This window comes from Phasianus colchicus, chromosome 1 (genome assembly GCF_987193195.1).
Source record: "Phasianus colchicus chromosome 1, bPhaCol1.hap1.1, whole genome shotgun sequence".
Taxonomy (NCBI): domain Eukaryota; kingdom Metazoa; phylum Chordata; class Aves; order Galliformes; family Phasianidae; genus Phasianus; species Phasianus colchicus.
Genome location: NC_143436.1, coordinates 62919683 through 62940803, shown reverse-complemented (window position 1 = coordinate 62940803; position 21121 = coordinate 62919683). Strand labels below are relative to the sequence as shown.

The window sequence follows — 21121 nt, the reverse complement described above, 5'->3', positions numbered from 1 at the left end:
GAACATTTGTCTTTAGCTTGTGCTCTGAAACTGAATGTTTAATTTGCTGTTCCTAAGTAAATGTCCTTATCATTTCAAACAGGTACGTGTTCTTTTTCAGTACAGTTTCTTTGCATGCAAAGATGAGGCAGTATTTGCTCTATTTTTAACCAACTGACCGTGTGATATGTGATCAAGGTCTGCTTGATATGAGCTCCAGAACACTGAAGGTCACAGCTTTATTTACCTATCAGCCCTAGAAAGGAAGCAAAGTGGAAGGCAGTAGAAGGAAGAAAGACGGAGACCAAGTTAAATTCCATTTCAGGTGCATTTATTGAGTTATAAAGAACCTGTCAGCTCCATCATATTTACAAAAGGTTTTCAAGAGAATTCTAGAGCTACTTGCTACTGAACCACAAGTTAAAATTTGTTTGAAAATCCAAATCAACCACATCCATGATGTCAACTGTAGAGACGCTGGTTACCCTTACAAGACTTCGAGGCACTGATGCATATTCAAATACGGAGAAAAATGTTTTCCACCCACCAATTTATAAAGCCACCAGCAGCAAGATTCTCTTTTCTTCTAATGTAGTTATGCCCAAAGGCCAGACATTCTTCCTAATGCAACTGCTGAAAGCTGGTTTATTTTCAATATAAATTTAATTCATAAAACACGCATAATTACAAGGTTATTTAGAAACAAGTAGTGCAAGGTGTTAAAATCCATCTTGAAGATCAAAGTCTTCAAGATGAATGAAATCTCCAGCTGGTTCCATCCAATACTTTTGCAAGGTGGTATTGCTGCCAGATGTGCATACCAAATCCTGTCATCTTTGGAATCACAGTCAAAGCAAATGAAGTCCAACCTCCTAGGGCACTAGCACCATTCTTGTCTCAAGAAGCACTACAGAAACAGTGCCACCTGAAAGCATTGCATTGCTGTTTCCTGACCATCCAAGGCTCTGAAAGGCTGTTTTCAGTCAATTGCATCACTCCAGGTGAAGAAATATGAATGTTCTTTACACTTACACAGCTTTCCATTCCCCACTGCAAGCCCAGAAGAGATCAGACATCAGTGCTCTTCTTCTGTTAGAGAGCATCTCCCAGTTCCGCTGGATTTGTTACCACATAGATTCCACCTGTGCCTCAAGTCGTCAAGAAGTCCAACATTACAGTACCACAACAGAGAGAAGAGAATATGGGCACATGATCATGCTTTCTAAGCCCACATCCTGACACACGCTGCTACCACTGATGACATGTGGCTAGGCTTGGCTTGTTAATGAATCTAAAGTAATTTTTTTTCTTGGTAATGAACATAATTGAATGTCTAGTGAAAAATCTAATCAGTGCCAGCAGTCCTCCCTCATTGCATTGACAAGTATGTTTTGTCATCAGTGTAACTCCTTAACACCAAGTATCAACTAAGACTCTGAGTCACTATGCACAAAAAGCTAAAAACCCATAAAGTCAAGCAGTGTCACAAATATAGTAGTAGGAAAGCTGCTAACAGGGTTTCAGAGAAAGAGATGAATATCCTTGTACAAAGGAAAAAGAAACCTACCAGCTTTATGTTTACTACCAACTTTGTTCTTAAGAAAAACAAACAAGTAATTTCATCTCTTATTGCAAGGGCTACTAAAACAAAACCCAAGAAAATCCCAAGCATTGTTCATGTAAGAGAAAGTACCATCTAATAAAGACATCTTTCATGGAGCTCCTGTCACATTAACATGAGCTGGTATCTGACCTGGAAAGACTCCTTCCAGTTTGTGTTAGAAGCATAAATTGTCACTCTTGCCATTTTCACACTTACAAAGTTAGCTACCAAGCTGCTCACTGCAAAAAGGAGTTACTCAAAGGTTTTTAGAAAGTGTATACTATCATACCAAAGAAACTTATTAACTTTTTGAGATTTGTAGCTGGGCCGTGCTGAAAACACATTCAGCTCAAACACTGCATACACAAGTGTTACTGATGCTGGTAATTGACATCAAATGTTGAATAACTGTGCCAATTTAATTTACATATTAATGCAACAACAGTCCCAAATTCACTCTCAAATTTGAAACCATCTCTATGCTGGAACACACTACAGTACAATCACAGTTCAAGCTTAGTACCAAAGCACTAGTCACACTCAATAGGAATCAAGCTGAGTGTGAGAAGAGCTTTATAGGAAAACACTTTCAGACACTGCAAACATCCTTCACTACTAAGCTTGATAGCTACATGAGCTGCATTTAGTAATACACCTTACATGTCCTATATGCAGCATTTCTGCACAAAGAGGTCTACCAACAGTACCACAGCAGTATTACTGTAGAACAGATTTGTCTGTTCTTTCCAACTCAGAAAAGCTTAGAGAGGGGCTTCGTATTTCCAGTTTCACTGAGGTAAAAAGGAAACAATTCTAACAAGTTTCTCAAATCTCTAGTACATGTTATTTATGTTCCAGAACTGTTAAGGTTGCTTACTGGGGCTAAGATATAATATAAACATTGAGCAGGAAAACTTGTGCTTAGTTTGCAGTTAAAGTTTGAGTTAAATCCTATTACTGCAAACCAACAAAACACAGTTGTGCAATGTTTTGCAAAGATGGTGCAGGAAGAGGGATATCTTCTAGATTCCTTAAAAATTGAATGATAGTGTAATAAAAGATCGCAGTAGCTCTAACAGTCCAAGCATCTCTATAAAATTCACCTCTGGACCATGAAGTGGCCTTGGGGAACCTTTAAATAAGAGAAAGAAGAGTATACAATAGAAAGTGTTTGGAAAGACTGAAAGAATTTATACAGAAAAAAATTGGCATGGCAATTGGTAGAAAAATCATGTCATTCTGTCAGTGAAAAACACTGTTAGTACCTGTAACAACCTGGACTTAGTAGTCCAGTAAGATGGTGCTGTACATTGTTTTTTTCCCCACTAACAGATCAGGTCTAGTAGATGGCAATCACATACCCCACTGTTTCCACTTGTGGACCATCATCAAACCTAGATCTAAGTGAGACTGCCCTGCAAGTTTCCATTACCTGAATGATGGTATTTCCTTTTGCAGTATCCATAATCTCATGCTGAGATTTGAATTCCAGTTTTTGAAAGACAGGGTTCACCTGCCAAACAGACTCAACTGTCCCTTCTAATTACTTAGTGCTTGAAATTGAGATTTTCACACAGTGCAACCTAGCAGTCATAAATAAATCACTCAACTATCACACACTTCAAAAGTAACTTTGTTAGCCAGTGCGATTTTACTTCTCAGCAGATTTCACTTTCCCTTGATCTTCCACTTTTTTGATGGCAGCTTGGATAGCTTCCTGATCACCCAGAAACCGGTGAGGGCCCAGCGGACGCAGATTCTCATCAAGTTCAAGAAGTACGGGCACACCAGTGGGGAGAGTAACATTGATGATGTCCTTGTCGGAGATGCCTGCCAAAGACAAAAACCCAGAGTTACAGCAATCAACAACTTTCTAATTGCTTATTTGCTCGGCCTTATTTCTGAGATATCCAGTCTCAAAGCATTCAAGAACATAATTCCAGCCTCCTTCAGCAGTAGCAGCTATTCAAAGATCAATTTCCATTCCCAGCTAGACCACAACTTGGTTAGTGTTCTAAGAACAGCTATAGGAGGGAATTTCCAGCAACCTGAAGACAATTTCTTCATTCTTGGTATACACATGAACTGAGGAGGGAGAAATTGCCCTGAATACTTTTTAAAAAAAATATAGGACACTTTAAGCATAGGTTTTCTACATCTTCCCAAATCATACAAACAAAATACAAGAGGATTAGAGTCAACGTGTATTATCCCAACATAAAGAGGCCTCAGATAAGCAATCAATACAAACATCCTCTTTAAAGATACAGGATATTAAGGTTATTTTTTCTCTTAAGTTTTGTTTTATGCAACACCTTGTAACTACTGATTTTTAAGATAGTTGCAAGCAAGTAAAGAACAGCATTTCCCACAACTGATTTTCTAAAAAGAAGTTTAAGACATCTTGTCTTCAGTACAAGCCCCAGAATTACATACAGGATACTCATTCCTACATTCAATTGAGGAAAACGCAAAGAAAAGCAAAAAAGCCAGTTTATACAATTTAGAGTGTTTTCCTGCATTTTGTACTTTATTAAGGTGTACCTGTGGAGAAAGATTTTACCTGTTTAAAGTACTCTGGGGCTCTAAGCTCAGCAAAATTGTTGATTATGTTTACATGAAACACACAAATTTCTACAAATGTCCAACTGAACTTTGAGGCCAAAATTTAAGTAAAGCTTCTACATAAGCTCTAAATATGTGCAGTTAAGAAGCAATGATTAAAGATTATTTCCCAAAGTGAAAGTCTGCTGTTGTGAAATAGAGCAGCTTCAATAACTCATTCTTAGAAAAAGTGTACTATCAAGCTTCTAAAACTACAACACCAATGAACCAGATTAAAAAACAAGAAGGAAATTCTCTCAGGCCAGCTGACAAAACAGGTGGCTCTCAGAACAGGAGTGTAAACTTACCAGTGATTTTCACATCAAGGAGAAAAAGTAGAGCCAACACACACACAGAAAAGCAAAGTCTAGCCATTCAGCCACAGTGGTATGACATCAGATCAAAAAACAAAAGTAATCATGAGGTGACAATTTTATGCTGCTGCTATGAGACTACACAAACAAAACTTTTGTAGTGACCTATTCCTGTTTTGGTTGGACTGAGTAATCAGTTTAGCTGCAATCAGCATTTCATTTTAGAAAGGAGCAAGATGTTTATACCTGTTTTGCATTGAGCTATCAGTACAAAAAAAGTCACATACCTTGCCAGTCTAATCAATCCCTATATAAAAGGGTAAATAATTCATCTACGAGTAGAATCACAGACCTACATAAAAGCACTTAAGAGCCTATCAAGTTTTAGAACTACACAGAAGTCAATGGGGAAAACAGAATCTGTTCATGAGGGCACAAACATTTTTCTCAAGAACTTTGGATTGCAGAACAAGCAGCCAAGCTGTCCAAGTCTTTACTTTCAGGATTCTTAAACACAGATTTTATCATTCAAATGTTACCATGCACCCACAGGGAATTTGGCCCTAGGAAGTGTCCTGCCCACCTCTCAAATTCAGCCTCCCAGACTAAACCATACAGATTTAAACAAAACAGATGAAGTCACCCAGGAGAATTTAAGCAAACCACAGAATGTGGTCAGCAGGCAGGATATTTAAAGGTTTTTTTCTAAAGCTGAATTAAAGAAGTAGTTGCTGCTACATGGTTTCAGAGATGTTTTACCCTATCTACAGAACACAGTGACCACACCAATGTCAACTAGTGTTGATGTACAAAGCAGGAGGAGTACAGCCTGGGATAAACAAGTTGCAGCAAGCACTTAGTTTTCTCCTCTGAATTTCTATTTGTGGAGTGCTTTCCTTCAGGAAACAAAATGTTGATCAGGTTTGCCACACAAACTCCTCAGTTGCAGGAAGAACGCCCAGAGAACACTCCTTTACAGTCTAGGAAGACAGTAAAGAGATCACTTCTTACCACTCTGGCCATTCCAAGAGCAAGCTAAGCTGCTATCCAATTACTTCATGAGCTGTAACTATAGCACAGTGACCTTTTCTTGCACCTCACCTGACCTGGACTGTGTCACAACCACATTACATTTCATATGGGAAGAAGGGTACTAGGTTGCTGGAATCAGTCTGTCCCTGAGAAAGTTTAAAACTAAAGTCTTGCCTACTTAAAATTATAAGAACACACACTGCCAAAGCATTCAGGGTGCCTTCTTCAGGACACAAAACCAGTCAACCCATTCTTTAAGCAGATACTTCCCATGTTATCACTTGAGCACTTATTCCCTAATAGCAGCCGTACAGTAGGAAGCAATTAGATATATGATCATTATAAGAATCTTACAGAACTTAGAGAAGAAAGTGCTTTCAAAATCATATTCAGAATTCTTTTCCAGCTCACTTGTGCTTCATTTAATTGAACTGGATGATCAGTCACAGGCCTTTTTTTTTTTTTAAGGTGTGAAACATACAGTGAGGAGACTTTCACTGGTAGACAATCTTTTAGGATTAGCTGATCAGATTTATTACAAAGTACATTTCTCCACAACACTCTGCAAGATTGAAAAATTCACCTCTGGTAGCCCATAAAGTGCTCTGAAATACCTACACTCTGCAAAGTCCTGAACAGGCAAATCCTATTAGGCTTAATTATGAGCACACAATTCTTGCAAGAGTTGGTTCAGTTTCTCTTCCCCTCTCACCCATTCTTAAGTTTTCCTTCTGTTTTTACAGTCTGAGGAACACAAGAACAACCACATTCTGAAGAGCTGGATTAAATCCTTGATGGAAAACTGGGTGTATAGCTGAGCCTTGAGGGTGGCAATCAATGGTCTAAGGACAAACTGAAGGCCAGTGTATACCAGGAGCTGGGTCCAGGCCTGCCTTACATTAGCAATCTAGATGATGGAGCAGAGCATAACTTCACTAGTCTTGAAAGTGAGGAAACTGGAAGGAGTAGCTGATATATCAGAAGGCCTTGAAGCCACCCAGAGGGATCTCAAACAGGCTGAAGAAACAGGTTAACAGGAACCTCATCAAGTTCAACATGAAGTGCAAAATCCTGCACTTGTGGAGAAACAGCCCCAGGCACTAGGAAATGATGGGGGGCATCAAGTTAGGAAGCAGCTCTACAGAAAGGAACTGTAGTCCTGGTGGACACCAAGTTGAACATAAGCCAACAACATGTTCTTGTTGCTAAGAGGGCTGAGGGTATCCTGGACTGCATTAGGCAAAGCACTGCTAGCAAGTCAAGAGGTGATCCTTCCCCCTACTCAGATGGTGAGGCTTCATCTAGATTCTTGCATCTGCTGCTGGGTTACCTGGTACAAGAGACATGGACATACTGGAAAGAGTCCAACAAAGGGCTGCAAGTACAGTTGAGGTGATGAAGCATTTCATCTCTCCTCTAATGAAAGGAGGGAAGAGCCAGAACTGTAGTCTTGACAACCAGAAGGCTCAGAGAATCTTAGTGTCTATAAATACCTGAAGGGAAGGTACAGAGACAGAACCAGGCTCCTTTCAGTGATACCCAGGACAAGATGCAGTGGGCACAAACTGGAGCACACGATTGGATCCCCCTGAATACAAGGCATGCTGTGTGGAGCACCGGCACAGGTAACCCAGAAATGTTGCAGAGTCTCTACCTTGGAGATCTTCAAAGGCCACCTGGACAGGGGCTCTGAGTGCCCCTGTTTGAGTAGAGCATGGACCAGATGAACCCAGAGTGCAACACACCAACTTCAGCCATCCTGTGAACAGCTACTGAGAATAGCGATACCCCTCCTCCCTTGCACATCAACTACACCTGAAGCCACATGATTCATCTCGCAGAACACACATGATCATGTGTCTGAATTCAGCCACAAAGGGCTCAGTCTATAACTGCCGCTCTGTGGTCGGGATCCAAATCAATTCCTTGTATCCCTCCTGCAAACTTAGACTAAAGCATCAGTATTTTCATTAAGTTAAACACCCAGGACCAGATTCTGCCCTCCTTAAATGGATACCAGCTGCTTGCAAGCTGGCAGAGGACTCCCTTCAGTAAAATAGAAATAGGCAAAGTGTCACAATTTGGCTCTTGAACTCTACATCATTTAATGTCACTGTGTAGATCTGAAGGCAAGAAGGAAGACGGGTGGGCTACTGCCACAGCTGCAGCATATTATCTACATCTGTTTCACCCTTATGCCTGCCAAGCTTTCCTCCTGTGTCATTACATAAACTGATCTCGCTCATGGCCTGAATTTTATAGTGGTCATTACTGAGGCCACTTCCAAATGAGATTGTGTAGGGAAACAAACCATGAATCTAAAGTACTCTGATGCAGCCAAGAAATCACAGCCTGCCATGAACTCCTGAAGATTTAATGCACTGAAAGAGACATCAGATCTGCTACTATCAGCATTAGCTGTCACCTACACATCTAAGGTGAAAAATGCCCAGAAGTCTTCAGCAGAGATTCCAGCTGTACTTCCACAGCCATTAACCTATTTCTTGCTGTTTTCACCAACGTAGAGGCCAAGTTTGCTCATACAAATGCTCAAGCTCAAGAAAAACAGCAGAAACAAACAGAATAGGATGAATTAGAGGAGAATGCAAGTATATCTTTCAGCAGAACTGCTGGATCACCTCAAGCTGATTTCTCTTAACTGCCCTTGGGCACCACAATCATGTAAGTAGCATTTCCTTAAGAATATCAGCCTACATACACCAGCAAAACAATCTTTCTAGATAGTCCTCAAGAGGACTCAAGCCTGCCCCAGGAATCACAGTGCACAGCTCCAGCACTTAAACTAATGGACCCATAGTAGAGCAAAAAAAAAAAAGCCCTTGAGGGCACCACTCTCCTTGCTCACCTTCCCACTCACCATCCTGCCCACAAGCAGTTGCAGAACTGTCCTATCTGTGACCTCAAGCAGCCAAGCCCAAGGCGTGGGACACCCACATCCTTCTTCAGATAGGATAACCCCTGCCCCCCTGAACAACTTTTTTCCCTGAATAATAGCATGACAAGGCTCAGTGACCACCACACCATATCCAAGAGATGGCATCATTTCAGCAGGAAGGGAATGCAACGGTTAGGTCTTCAACAAGACCTCATCCAGAGGTACTTGATACCAACCTCAAAGATAAGCAATCAGAACGGAAGAAAAACTGAGCCAAAAGACAGCACAGCATTTTGCCAGGCACCCATTATACTGCTGTCCAACAATGCAAGCTGGACACAGCTTTTACACTAATGCTGTCTTCACAAGAAGAGTCCGCTAAGAGGGTCTCAGAAGTATCAAATAAAATAACTTAAATCACCTGCACATAGACTATGCATCTAAGAAGCTTGCTTAGGAGATTCTAGCAACTGGTATTTTCACATACAATAGAAGTCTCAGCACTCAGAGTAATGTTAACAAAACAAGTCTGACACTTATTTTTACATGCTCTAACTTCTTGTTGCCAGTGCTTTTAGTGCAAAGCCATGGTACATCATGAAAGAAAAATGCACTGTGTAAAAGGCAAGTTATAGGTCAGTCAGTGCTAGCAGTGTCACAGAACAAAAATGGTTACTGAGATCTAACAAGATATTTGCACTGGCAAACAGACAGCTGTCAGTAGAGGAAGAAAATCTTTCAAAGAACTTTTCCATCCCTAACAGCATGAAGTGAAAGCCATTTCTTACTTTACCAGTTCTTAATTTTGCCAGTGATCTCTAGCATTGCATGGATCACCTGGAAATAAAGCAAAGTGCTTTGAAAACTCTACTCAGCACAGAGGGACAAAAGAGCTCTCAGCAGCTGCTGTTTCTCATCGAGCACACAACAGTACCATCCAGTTTGGGTTAAACACTGTTTTCATGAAGACTATTGCAGCTTCACTTCTAAATCATCTCACGCAAACTGTGACATCCTACAGACAGATCCTACATTTGTCCTGTTGAGGTCTACTCCGAGCACTGAGAAAAGCAAAATCCAAACCTACAATCAAACCCTTGTTAGCCTGACATTCTGCTGCTCTGATTTTTTTTGTGTGTGCAAGTGGAAAACCACCATAATTCAAGCTCTTTTTTACCAATTAACAACAAGGAGAGCATTCAGATTCAGAGAATCACAGGCCTGTTTCAAAAGAAAAGCCTCTGAAACATGAACTTCAAGGATAACATGAGAAAATTTTGAGTAAAGTCATTAAGTTTCATTCCAAAAAAACTGAAGCTATTTCATCAGATCAAGTCAAATGAAAACATTTAGTGCCATTTAAAATTTGAGCTACAGCTTCAATTAGTAGTCTTAGTTGTAAGACAACCAATCACTCATTTAGGAATGATGCTCAAGGCATTTGAAGCCCGTTTTCTCACTGCCAGAAATACCACAGCTGTAGCTGAGGTACAAGAGCCTAGACACTACTCTGAAGTACAGTACATATTAAGCTTATCATAGGAAGTTCACACAAATTAAAGCCCACTTCACAGTGAGTGCTACAGTAACAGCAGGCTAGCAAGCTTGGATCACTCTTACATCAGGTCCAGATCCAGAGCAGTCCACAATCTTTTGGGAGAGAAAGAGAGAAAGTCACCACTACAGACAAGGACCTCTTCTATCCAGATGGATATATACTGGAGTTAAGGGCAAAAAAAAAAATGCAGGTTGTAATATCAGAAATTCTGCTTTGTTCAGATGTTTTATTTACACTTGTACTGACAACAGCCCTTGAGGAATTCTATCTAACTCAAATCCATCTCACAACAACAACAAAAATCCTGGCAGCTACTTCAGCTTACACTGTTCTCACTGATCTCAATGCAGAGACCGCTACCTGCTGATGATGCCATCCACTCAAGCTCTGGTGCTTAACTGCACAAAACATAGCCCAGGATTTCCACAGAAGTTGCAGTTTGCAGTACCCCACTCCCAGGGGCTTGGGCAAGCATAGTTCAGTTTCTAGGGTGCCAGTAGAAGACACAGCGGTTGGGGTCCCTGTGCCCTTTTACTTTAAAGGATTATGCATGCAATAGACAATTGTAAAGACATGCAGGCCCTTTGATTTCTATGGATTAGGGACACCATTTTGCAGGAGACTTTCAGACTAGGGAAGGTGTAGATAAGAATGAACTGATGTTTACAAAACCTATACTGCATGAGCAGAAAGTAGTTGAGTCAGGGCATTACACAGAGTTTGTCTCTGAATGTCTGGTGATGGTAAGCTGCTGTTACATCCTCACACAGTACATCACACCAGACTGCCAAAGAGGGTTCTTTTGGGTAATACACCATGTGAAGATCTGGGCCTATATGTCACTTTAAAATCCTGTTATTCCAAACCTGAGAGAAGAATCATGCGAAGCAAGCAAACCCCACTGTTTCACAGCAAACAGGTTTTAGCCAAGCTGCTCCCAAATGCTGAGCTGGCTTTTAACAGCCACCTGAAAGCAGAGATGGGCCACTCTGCTGTGAGCAGAACCTGAGTGCATGTGGCCTCCCAAGAGCTGCTCAACACCTGGAAATGTGGGCAGTATTGGTGGTAGGTGGACAGTTGGACTAGATGATCTTAAAGGTGTTTTCCAAACTTAATGATTCTGTGATCACACTGACCACAATCAGTAGAACTGGCTGAACCAGCCTTCCTCCTGCATCCAAGCAATCCAAAACCTCCAATCCAAGCAATGGCAAGAGCCATTGCCTCTGGGGTTCCAGAATCCACCTAGGTGTCTCATTCTCTGGGCTTTTGAATCCTACTAAAGCATCAGCAGCACTGACTGTTCCAGCAGGCCTGAATGTAAAAAGTGCATGGCAGTCACAGCTATAGAGGTACACAAAGGGTTATAGTCAGGGAAAACTGAATGGGCATAATCTGGTCTTGTAACTGTATTTCTAACAGGTTGCTCTTGTACATGTGCAGCCACTAAATTCTATTCTATCCATGAAGAAATTACTGCAGCCTGTCTTCTAGTTCAGAATTGCTTCTATTAGATGTCATGTCATTATAGAGAGGTGGGAAGGAAGGGAAACTAGCAATGACTTTACAGCAAGCTGCATCTTTTCCAGGTCCCAGATAATCAACCAACTAGCTCAGCTGTTGACTGGTAAGCATTTTTTGTATATAGAAATAACACAGCAAAAGTTTTAGCAAGTACCTACCCTCTACAGAACTCTACATCACAGCAGCTTTAAGCTTTTTAAGCTTTTTTAATCAGCATTAAAGCCTCAAACGTAGTCACAAATGTTTCCCACAACCCAAAACAGTTTATTCTTCCACACATTACAGCACTGCTTGTTTAAAAAACAGATTGTGACTTCATCTCTTCTGACAAAACAGCTGCAAAAAAAATAAACAGTGAAAGAGGTTGCACCTAGACTAACTAGAAAATTTAGCTTGAATACACTTATTTAAAATGAGCACTGGAAAGCAAAGGGAAAGAAAGGGAAAGCATCTGCTGCTGATGCTGGTCCCTCACCCTTTGAGGAGATCCAGAATGCTGGAGTCTGTGATTTTCACAAATCTGAAGAACCCAGACAACCCACAAATGCTTATCAGTTGAGAAAGATACTATCTATATTAATCACAGAAACAGGTTGTCCAAGGAAGTGGTGGATGCCCCATCCCTGGAGATATTCAAGGTCAGGCTGGAGGTGGCTCTGGGCAGCCTGGTCCAGTGGTTAGCAGCCCAGCACATAGCAGGGGGGTTGAAACTAGATGATATGATGGTCCTTTTCAACCCAGGCCATTCTATGATTTTTTTTTTTTTTTTAAATGAAGAACGTAGTGCTCCTCAGCTACAATAAACTGATTGTTCCTCATCTCTTTTACCCCACTGTTTGATTTCTGCTCCAACAGGCCAACATTTCTCTTTGTAGGCCACAGACATCTAAAATTACATTGTCCAGATGAGCAACACATGCTATAGAGCAAGATGCAAAACTTCACGCAGGTGAGTAAGAAGAGAAAATAACAAAGAGGAAGAGCCTTACCTTCCAGATGCTTGAGCAGTGCCCTGCTGCTGTTGCCATGAGCAGATATAAGGATCATTTTGCCACTTTTGAGTTCTGGCGCTATCTTTTCATTCCAATAGGGAAGGAGTCTATCGAGCACATCTTTTAGACTTTCAGCCCTTGGCAGGTTATCCTGAGAGACATCACTGCATTTGTATCGACGGTCATTGTATATCTCGTGATAGTAGGGATGTGATTCAGTTATGGGAGGTGGAGTAACATCATAGCTTCTCCTCCATATTTTCACTTGCTCTTCTCCATGATTCAGAGCCATTTCTGCTCTGTTGAGACCAATCAACGCACCATAGTGGCGTTCATTCAGTCTCCAAGAACTCTGAATGGGGACCCATTCCTGGCCCATCTCTTCCAGGACCAGCCATGCAGTCTGAATGGAGCGGCTGAGTACAGAGGTGAAGACAAGGTCAAACTCAAAGCCCAGAGCTTTAAGCTGTCTGCCACAGTTTTGAGCTTCCTTTATTCCATCACTGCTCAGTTTCTGGTCCACCCAGCTGCAGAAGCGATTCTCCTTGTTCCAGGCTCCTTCCCCATGCCTCAGGAGAACAAGCTTGTACTTAGTCATTTTGGTTGCAGCTTGGCACAGATGACTGGTCTGGCATCTAACAATGAGGCATCTGGGCAAAAGGAGACATACAAACACAACCCACATATATTATTACTTGTAATGCATTATGACAGCAAAGAGCCGACAGCTATCAGGATCAAAACAACCAAAGCAGTATGAGTCTACTAAATATGTTTTCACCTGAGAGGTGTCCTGTATTTCAATTTCTTTCCATCCTCAAACATACGGAAAACACCATTCTTCACCTAGTTGGTTGGGACAAGCCCACCTCACCAATTAATTAGCGGTAGACGGCACAGAATTAGTGGTTGGAAGGGACCTCTGAAGATCATCCAGCCCAACCCTAATTTGCACAAGCTATTCCTGTCTACAGATCTCCTTTAAATGCTTAAGGAGAACCTCAGACAAATCAGTGGTTCCCAACCATGAAGTAGCCCTCACTCTGAGTGGTAACTCATTACAACATTAGAGGTAAAGATATCACCAGCCTAGTCTAGTGGTTGGCAATCCTGCACACAGCACGGGGTTGAAACTAAATGATCACTGCAGTCTTTTTCAAACCAGGCCATTCTATGATATGGAGCTCCCAAGCTTGTAAGACATGCCCAGGCCCACACCACCTCTGATGGTATGCAGGTACTAGACAGTAACTAAGTCTGTGCCAGAGCAATAGAAACGACAGAACTGGAATTTGCAATACACAGAATTTTATTAGCTGTATCAAATGAAATCTGACCATAATTACACTTCTTGTTTCCTCACACTCTCCCCTACTCCTCCTTATGATAATGTCTCATTCTTCTTCAGACAACCACTGCCTCCTCATTCACCACTTTCCTCCACACAAAAACAATTCTGAGATGCAATGCACAACTACTGAGTCTCATCTCACAGAATTCAGAACTGATCTTACAGATCATTTTATCCCCCTGCCTGACTTTAAAGACATTTTCCCTTTTTGTTCTTATACATTAGGATTATTGTTTTTACTTTTGCTGTAAGTACACATGGCATATTTTCTGAACTCATTAAATACAGCTATGCATCTCTAAGTCTAGGCAGCATCCATCTTCTCCAGTTGAAGAAGGAAAATGAGCTCTGGGTTGTCCTCAGTGTGTGTTGGACTAAACACTCAAACTCTTCCAGTGCAGCCAAACATATTCTAGTCAACTGTGTGACATCTGAGAAGTCCATCTAAGAGCACTACAGTTCTGGAAGCCCATGTGTTCACCCTGACCCTAGATACCATAGAATATACAGGAAAGGACAGGAAAAGGGGAAAAAATGCAACACTGCCCTCACTGGAAGACTACAGTATTATCACTGGGTACTAGATTAGGAAGTTGGACTAGATGATCCTAGTGGTCTTTTCCAACCTCTAAGAGTCTACTCTCAAAATCAGTCTGAGGACTGATTTCTGTACATAGAACTTAGTATTTCCAGAATTTAAATGTTTATGGGAACTTGCATTATCTGAAATCAGTTGGAGATGCTTTAATCCAAGAGTCTCAAGTTTGGTCCCCCTAAATATGAGATCTGTAATATATGTTAGACCCACACACTCCAGGTTTTGGGAAGCATCCACCACATCAGCATTCATTTTTACAAAACAGACATTTAAAAGCATAGACTTTTCAGGAGTATATATTCCACGTCTGTGTCTGGGAAGCACATGCAAGATGAGGTGATCTGAGATAGCAAGCACAGCTTCACCAAGGGCAGACCATGCCTCACCAGGCTAGTAGCCTACAATGGAGAGACAGCAGCAGTGGACAAAGGAAGAGCAACTAATGTTATCTACCTGGATTTCTGCAAAGCCTTTGATATGGTCCCACACCACATCCTTATCTCTAAATTGGAGAGAGAAGTGTACTATTCAGTGGGTAAGGAATTGGTCAGATGGTCACAGCCAGAAGATTGCGGTCAGCATCTCAATGTCCAGGTGGAGGCCGGAGATGAGTGGTGTCCCTCAGGGAACAGTCATGGGACCGGTGCTTTTACCATCTTTATCAAAGACCTAGACAGTGAGATCAAGTGTACCCTCAGCAAATTTGCAGATGACATTAAGCTGAGAGGTGCAGCTGATGCAACAAAATGAAGGGATGCCACCCAAAGAAACCTGAACAAGCTCGAGAAGTGGACTTATGTAAACCTGATGAGGTTCTAGGCCAAGTGCAAAGTGCTACACCTGGATCAGGGCAATCCCAGATATGTCTACAGCCTGGGAAAAGAACTCATTGAGAGTCAGCCACCTCACCTTCTCTAATCCCCCTCCTCTTCTCTCCCCCAGGAAGAGAGAAGAACAAGGTCTCAGCCTCCTCTCCTCCAGAAGGAATAACCCCTAGATTCCTTCACCACTCCTTATTAAATCCCATTTCCTGATCCTCTCACCAGCTTCTCTGCACACATCCAAACTCACTGCTACACTCCTTTGCACTGAGGAGAACAGAACTGAACGCTTCAAGGTGTGGTCTCTCAAGTGTCAAGTACAGAAGGGAAAAAGTTACTAGCTCTGTCCTGCTGGCCACACTATTTCTGATGCAGGCCAGGATATAATCAGCCTTCTCAGTCAAACACACCACTGGCTCATGTTCCACTGGCTGTCAATCAGCATCCCCAGGTCATTTGCTGGGGGCAACTTTCCACCTACCTTCCCCTAGTCTATACCACTGCATGGAGTTATGACCCATGCAGGACCCAGCACTTACTCTTGTTCAATTTCACATACTTGCATGCAGTCCTTTTATCCAGCCTACATAGACCCCTCTGCAAGTCTGATCAACAGTCCTGCCTTAGTATTGACTGCAAGCTTAGCTGACATGCACTCAATACCCTCCATTCAGATAAGGGATAAGAGTGTTAAACAAAATCAGCCCCCATACTGACATGCACTCAATACCCTCCATTCAGATAAGGGATAAGAGTGTTAAACAAAATCAGCCCCCATACTGATCTCTCATGAACACCACTGGTTATCAGCTGGATTTAATTCCACTCACTCTTCGGGCCTGGCCATTCAGTCAGTTATTCACCCAGCAACCTGTACACCTGCCATGAGCAGACAGTTTCTCCAGGAGAATACAGTGGCAAATGGTGTCCAACACCCAGGTAAACACCCACAGCCTTTACCTCATCTACTAAGCAGGTCACCTTGTCATGGAAGGAGATCAGGTTAGTCAGGCAGGACCTGCTCTTCCTAAACCCACACTGACTGCTTCTGATCACTAAGTTGTCCCACACATGCCATGTGATGGCATTCAAGATGATCTGTTCCATAACCTTCCTTGGTACTGAGGCCAGACTGACAAGCCTGCAATTCTCTGAATCCTGGATCCTTCTTCCAGAATTCTTGCAGATCAGAGTCACATTCACCAACATCCAGTCAGCTGGGACCTCCCCAGCTACCCAGGACCAATGGTAAATTTACCAATGGTAAAGTACTTTGGGTGAGCACCTCCACCAGCTCCTTCAGTTGGAATCTCATCCAGACCTGGAAGCTTAAGAATATTCAAAAGATACAGTAGGTCACCCCTTTGGATTACAGGGACTTCATTTCACTCTCTATCAGCTTTCCAATTCAGAAGGCTGGTATCCTGCAAACAACTGACCTTAAAAATACTGAGGCATTAAGTAACCCAACCTTAAATTTCATCACTGCATTCTCTCTCACATCCAATAAGTAATCTAGATTCTCTTTAATCTTCCTTTTGCTGATGATATATTTACAGAATCACTTAATCTTCTTTAACTGCACAGTCAAATTGAATTCCAGCTGGGCTTTGGCCCTTACAACTTTATCTCTGCACAGCTTGACAACAGCTCTATAGTTTCCTGCTCCTCCTTCCACAGATCATAAAACTTTCCACCTTGAATTCCCAAATAAGTTCTATTCAGTTAGGCCAGACTTCCCTCCCACCAGCTTGATTTTCAGTGCATTAGGGATTGCCTGCTTCTGCACTTCTACAATTTCTTTCTTGAAAAAGGTCCAGGTTCCCTGGACTCCTTCACCTTTCAGACTCACTTCCAAAGGACTTCTGTCAACCAGATCTCCTAACAGGCTGAAAATTCCCTCTAGAAATTCAGTGCAAGAGTTCTGCTAACCATCTTTCTTCACCAAGGATCATTTCATGATCGCTGTGCCTGAAGCAGCCTCCAACCATCACATCATCTGCAAGTCCTTCCTTGTTCCTAAACAACAGGTGACTTCCCTAGTGAGCTCACTCATCACCTGCATCATCCACACATTCCAAAAATCCCCTAGACCTTCTCCCTTGTATTGCATTTCCAGCAGTCATGAGAAGAAAGGCAAGCAATCATAAGACTTCTACCTGCTTACAGAACATTACATCTGGTTTCTACCTTGCCTGAATGGTCTATGATAGACCCTCACTATAATATCAGCTTTACTGGCTTTTACTCTGAAACACTCAATCCTTTCATCACCATCACTCAGCCCCACACAGAGTACTCCCTAACACATAGAGCTACCCCACCTCAGCTCCTTCCCTAACTCTCTTGAAGAGCCCCAAATAACATTTTTCCCAGCACTCCAGGCATATGAGTCATCCCACCATGTCTCACTGAGGCCAATTATATCATAACCCTGAGATTTAACTAAGATTTCCAATCTTTTTTTTTTTCCCCCTAAGTCATATGATCTGTATGGAGGCACATAAGCTGGGTTCCCAATGAAACTATTTTGCCAGATGAAGTAGCTGGAATTTCTTTGTGTTGCTCCTCAGGTGTTTCCCTGAAGACCTCTGAGCACTGTCCCAGCCCTGGGCACCTGCTGCTGGCACTGGCATCAAACCAATCAGTCCAATGGACTGAAGTTTCCCCACCTCAGCAGCTTTAGTTTAAAGCTCTCTTCATCAGCTTGACAAGCCTGTAACCAAAGATGCTCTCCCTCTCCTCTGACAGAGGGACCCTATCAGTTCCCAGCAAACCAGGTTTATCAGAGTCCTAAAGTATAAAATAAAAATCTAGCAGGTTAGGTTAGCAAAAGGGCACCTCTTATCCCCACAGGATAAAGTCCCCTACAGTTATCACCCATTGCTGTTTCTCATTTGGACAGGTCATTATATTCAGGATAGATTAAGCTGACTTAATCAACACCTACTTCCCCCCTGACACACCAGGTCCTTCATCCACAATCCAGCAGTTCTGGGGCACCTCACACAATACAGAAAGCCTCTTCCTCCTGCTGGTCCTTGCTGTAAAACCTGTATTTGTGTTTTCTACTTCCCTCTCTCCTGTGTGGTCTTGAGGGGAAGTTTCTGGCTGTGAGTTCATGGCAGAACACACATGGAACCACTGCCTCTTTCCATATCTTTTCTGACAGCACAGTTTTATCACCACTTCCTGCAGCTCAGCCATCTGCTGCAGGAGGTCCTCCACCTGGGCACACCTTTTGCAGGCATGCTTGGTAGGTGGAGGAGACAACCCAGTTGGAGCTGCAGCCTTTAAGATGAGCTTCCAATATCCCATCTAGATAACTACGACCACGCAAACTCCAGCAAACAATCAGGGTACACAAACTGCCACACCCTTCTTGTCCCTGTTTGCCATCACTAGCACTTCCCAAAGCTGTCTTTTCTAGGGTTGGTACTGGCTACCCAAGCCTCATCAGTTTCTTGCAAGAGCTGGCAGCTTCTTGTCTCACTGCTACCCTGGGACTTCCACAGCTAAGGAAACCACCCTGCACACCACAATGCACTATTTAGCAAACTGACCAGCTCCACAACAGGATGCCTTGCCATGTGACAGAAGACTCTCACAAGGATACTACACAACAGCTCCCTCAGCTGTAACTTCCAATCACTGCTACAGCGTAGCTTTACAAAACCTGAGGACTGCCAGAGTTTCATCTGCACACAATCAACCAGTAAATACTACAGACAATCTTCTGTCATCTCACACAAGCAGCAACATCTCAGATGAAATCTTTTGTATATTTTGCTTACTACTCACAATGATCATCTGCAGGTTCTGCAAAGACATCAACTGCTAGGACTTAGTTGTGACAGATAGGAATGTAACATCAGATAGACTACTGAACTACACTGTAAGATATCAGGTTTACAAGAAGGAGCATCACAAGATGGCACTTCTATCCAGAGTCAAAGTACTTTTTTCAATGTCCCATTGATATAATTAAAAATTATGATGCATTTACTATGAATTACGACATAAAATACAGCCACAAGAAAAGTTCAGTCTCTACAAATACACCACTATTCAGATCAACAATTGTCCGCAGGAACAAATTAAGTCATTTACAAGGCCACCTTAAGACCCAATACAAAAAACAAGATCCAACAACAGAGGTGCACCTGTTCACACATGCTCCCATTTGGGTTCTTGGGCCTAAAATCTAAGATTACCTGGGGACAATAAACTCCAGTTCAGCTGTACAAAAAACTAAGCAAAACCACCACTCTGAAACAAGTTTAGAGAGAACTGGCAATCACAAGGTTGTTTAAATATCAGGCTACTTACAGAAGCATTTAAATGAAAAGCCTCAGAGCAACAACACATGGAAATAATCCTACTCACCTTCCCTATGGCAAAGGAACAACCTACACAAATCCCAGCAGAGACTTGAAAGCTACTCTTTCCACACCGAGCACCAGAGCTCTCAGTTAGTTACCTGCAGGAAGGGAACAAACACCAAATGCTCACACACGAAGACCACAAGTGCAAATGGTTACACTAATCATAATTTGCTTTCAGAGCTGAAAGAAAGCAGAGCACGCATCCCTCGCATGAGTTGGGAAAGCTACCCGTTTCCCTCTCCCAAAAAGATGCAAATGAACAACTCCTGCAATTCCAACAAAGGAAAGTTATTTGTCTCCTAACGCCCCAGGACATCATTTGCTCCCCAAGATTCATTTAGACTGCAATTACTGCAGCTCTACTGCCCAGAAAACTATTAGAAACTCCAGGACTCGCTGAAGGATGCAGGCAGCAGACCAGGGCCAAACAGAACACAGAGGCACTATGGAGACCTAGCTCTGCACATCAGAGTAGAGCTAACTGCTCAGGATGACCCCTCATCTCGACAACCAGCCCAGCACTGCTTTAAGCTCTAGCGTTCACGACAAGCTCACCTGTCTCGATCCCTTTACAAAGCCGCCCCGTCGCGATGCAGCTGCCTCCGAGCCTCCCCTAAGAAAACAGAGGGTCACTAGAGCGCTGCTCCCCCGCCCCACTCGCACACCACCCCTCTCGCAGCTCCCCCCCTTCGCGGACCCCGCTCCCCGTCACGGCCGAGGGGCGGCCGGGCCCCCACAGCCTCCCGCCGGTTGCTATCCCCGGACTGCCCCCATCGCACAACCCGTTATCCGCCCTCCCCCCCCGCGGCTCCATCAAATCAGCGGCCGCAATCCTAGCAGCCTCACCCGGAGGGCGACAGCAGGCTGCGGCCCGTCCGCAAAGCTACAGCCGTACGCCGAACCCGACCCGCACCCCGCGACAGCCTTCTCCCGCCGCCGGAAAACCAGTGTCCCCCGAGCCGCCTAATAAACCCCCGGCGTCCGCGCGCCCGTGACGCCTGGGCTGAAGTGGAGGATGTGATTGGCAGCCATGGAGGATGAGCACCGTCGGGAGCCAATGGAACTGCGGCTGCGGGCGAGTGGGCGGGCACCGCAGCTTGGCGCTGGCCGGAAGCAGGGGCAGCTCGAAGGACGGGGGGGCGGGGGTTCCTTTGCTTCGTGGTGCCTTTGCTTCGCGCCTCACAGATCTGTGGTGTCGTTCCGAGCGTGGGGCAGGCGCGGTTGGCGGGCTCTGTAAGGGCACGAACCACAGGCACCAGAAACGGCAGTTCCAAAGCCAGCACTACCAACACCTTACGTGCTCAGATTTTGTCACAGGCACGGATCACCAGGCTGCAACCTGAGCCCCAGCCAGGCTGCAGTGGCCAGTCAATACAATCATCTCCAACAGTCTTCAAGCAAGCGTACGTGCTTGCTTGAAGCGTAAGCATTTCGTTAGCGTGGCAAAAGCAGCCAAACGACATG

General features: G+C 43.3%; 1 protein-coding gene across 9 annotated transcripts; it reads right to left on the bottom strand.

Annotated features, from left to right (window-relative positions):
* Window positions 1–288: 288 nt before the first annotated feature.
* On the bottom strand, window positions 289–20656 carry BPGM (bisphosphoglycerate mutase). 9 transcript variants are annotated; one of them, XM_090145605.1, is made up of 6 exons: window positions 20504–20656; window positions 20213–20270; window positions 19659–19752; window positions 14905–15120; window positions 12500–13152; window positions 289–3412 (listed from the first exon to the last, which is right to left on the bottom strand). In XM_090145605.1, exons 4-6 carry the CDS (start codon window positions 14943–14945, stop codon window positions 3234–3236), a joined length of 873 nt encoding a protein of 290 aa, XP_090001731.1. In that variant the 5' UTR covers window positions 14946–15120; window positions 19659–19752; window positions 20213–20270; window positions 20504–20656; the 3' UTR covers window positions 289–3233. The 9 variants fall into 9 exon arrangements, with proteins under 9 accessions (XP_090001731.1, XP_090001741.1, XP_031445771.2 ...); XM_090145615.1 differs by having other exon boundaries at window positions 20571–20590; XM_031589911.2 differs by lacking the exon at window positions 14905–15120.
* Window positions 20657–21121: the final 465 nt, after the last annotated feature.

What these genes read in the sequence shown, in the direction of transcription:
- BPGM (XM_090145605.1), bottom strand. Translation starts at nt 14,945, where the DNA reads ATGTGGTGTGGGACCATATCAAAGGCTTTGCAGAAATCCAG. An exon ending in AAGGCTTTGCAGAAATCCAG is followed by an intron (nt 13,153 to 14,904) that starts GTAGATAACATT and finishes CCTTTTGCCCAG; the next exon opens with ATGCCTCATTGTTAGATGCC. An exon ending in ACTGCTCAAGCATCTGGAAG is followed by an intron (nt 3,413 to 12,499) that starts GTAAGGCTCTTC and finishes TGTCTTTGGCAG; the next exon opens with GCATCTCCGACAAGGACATC.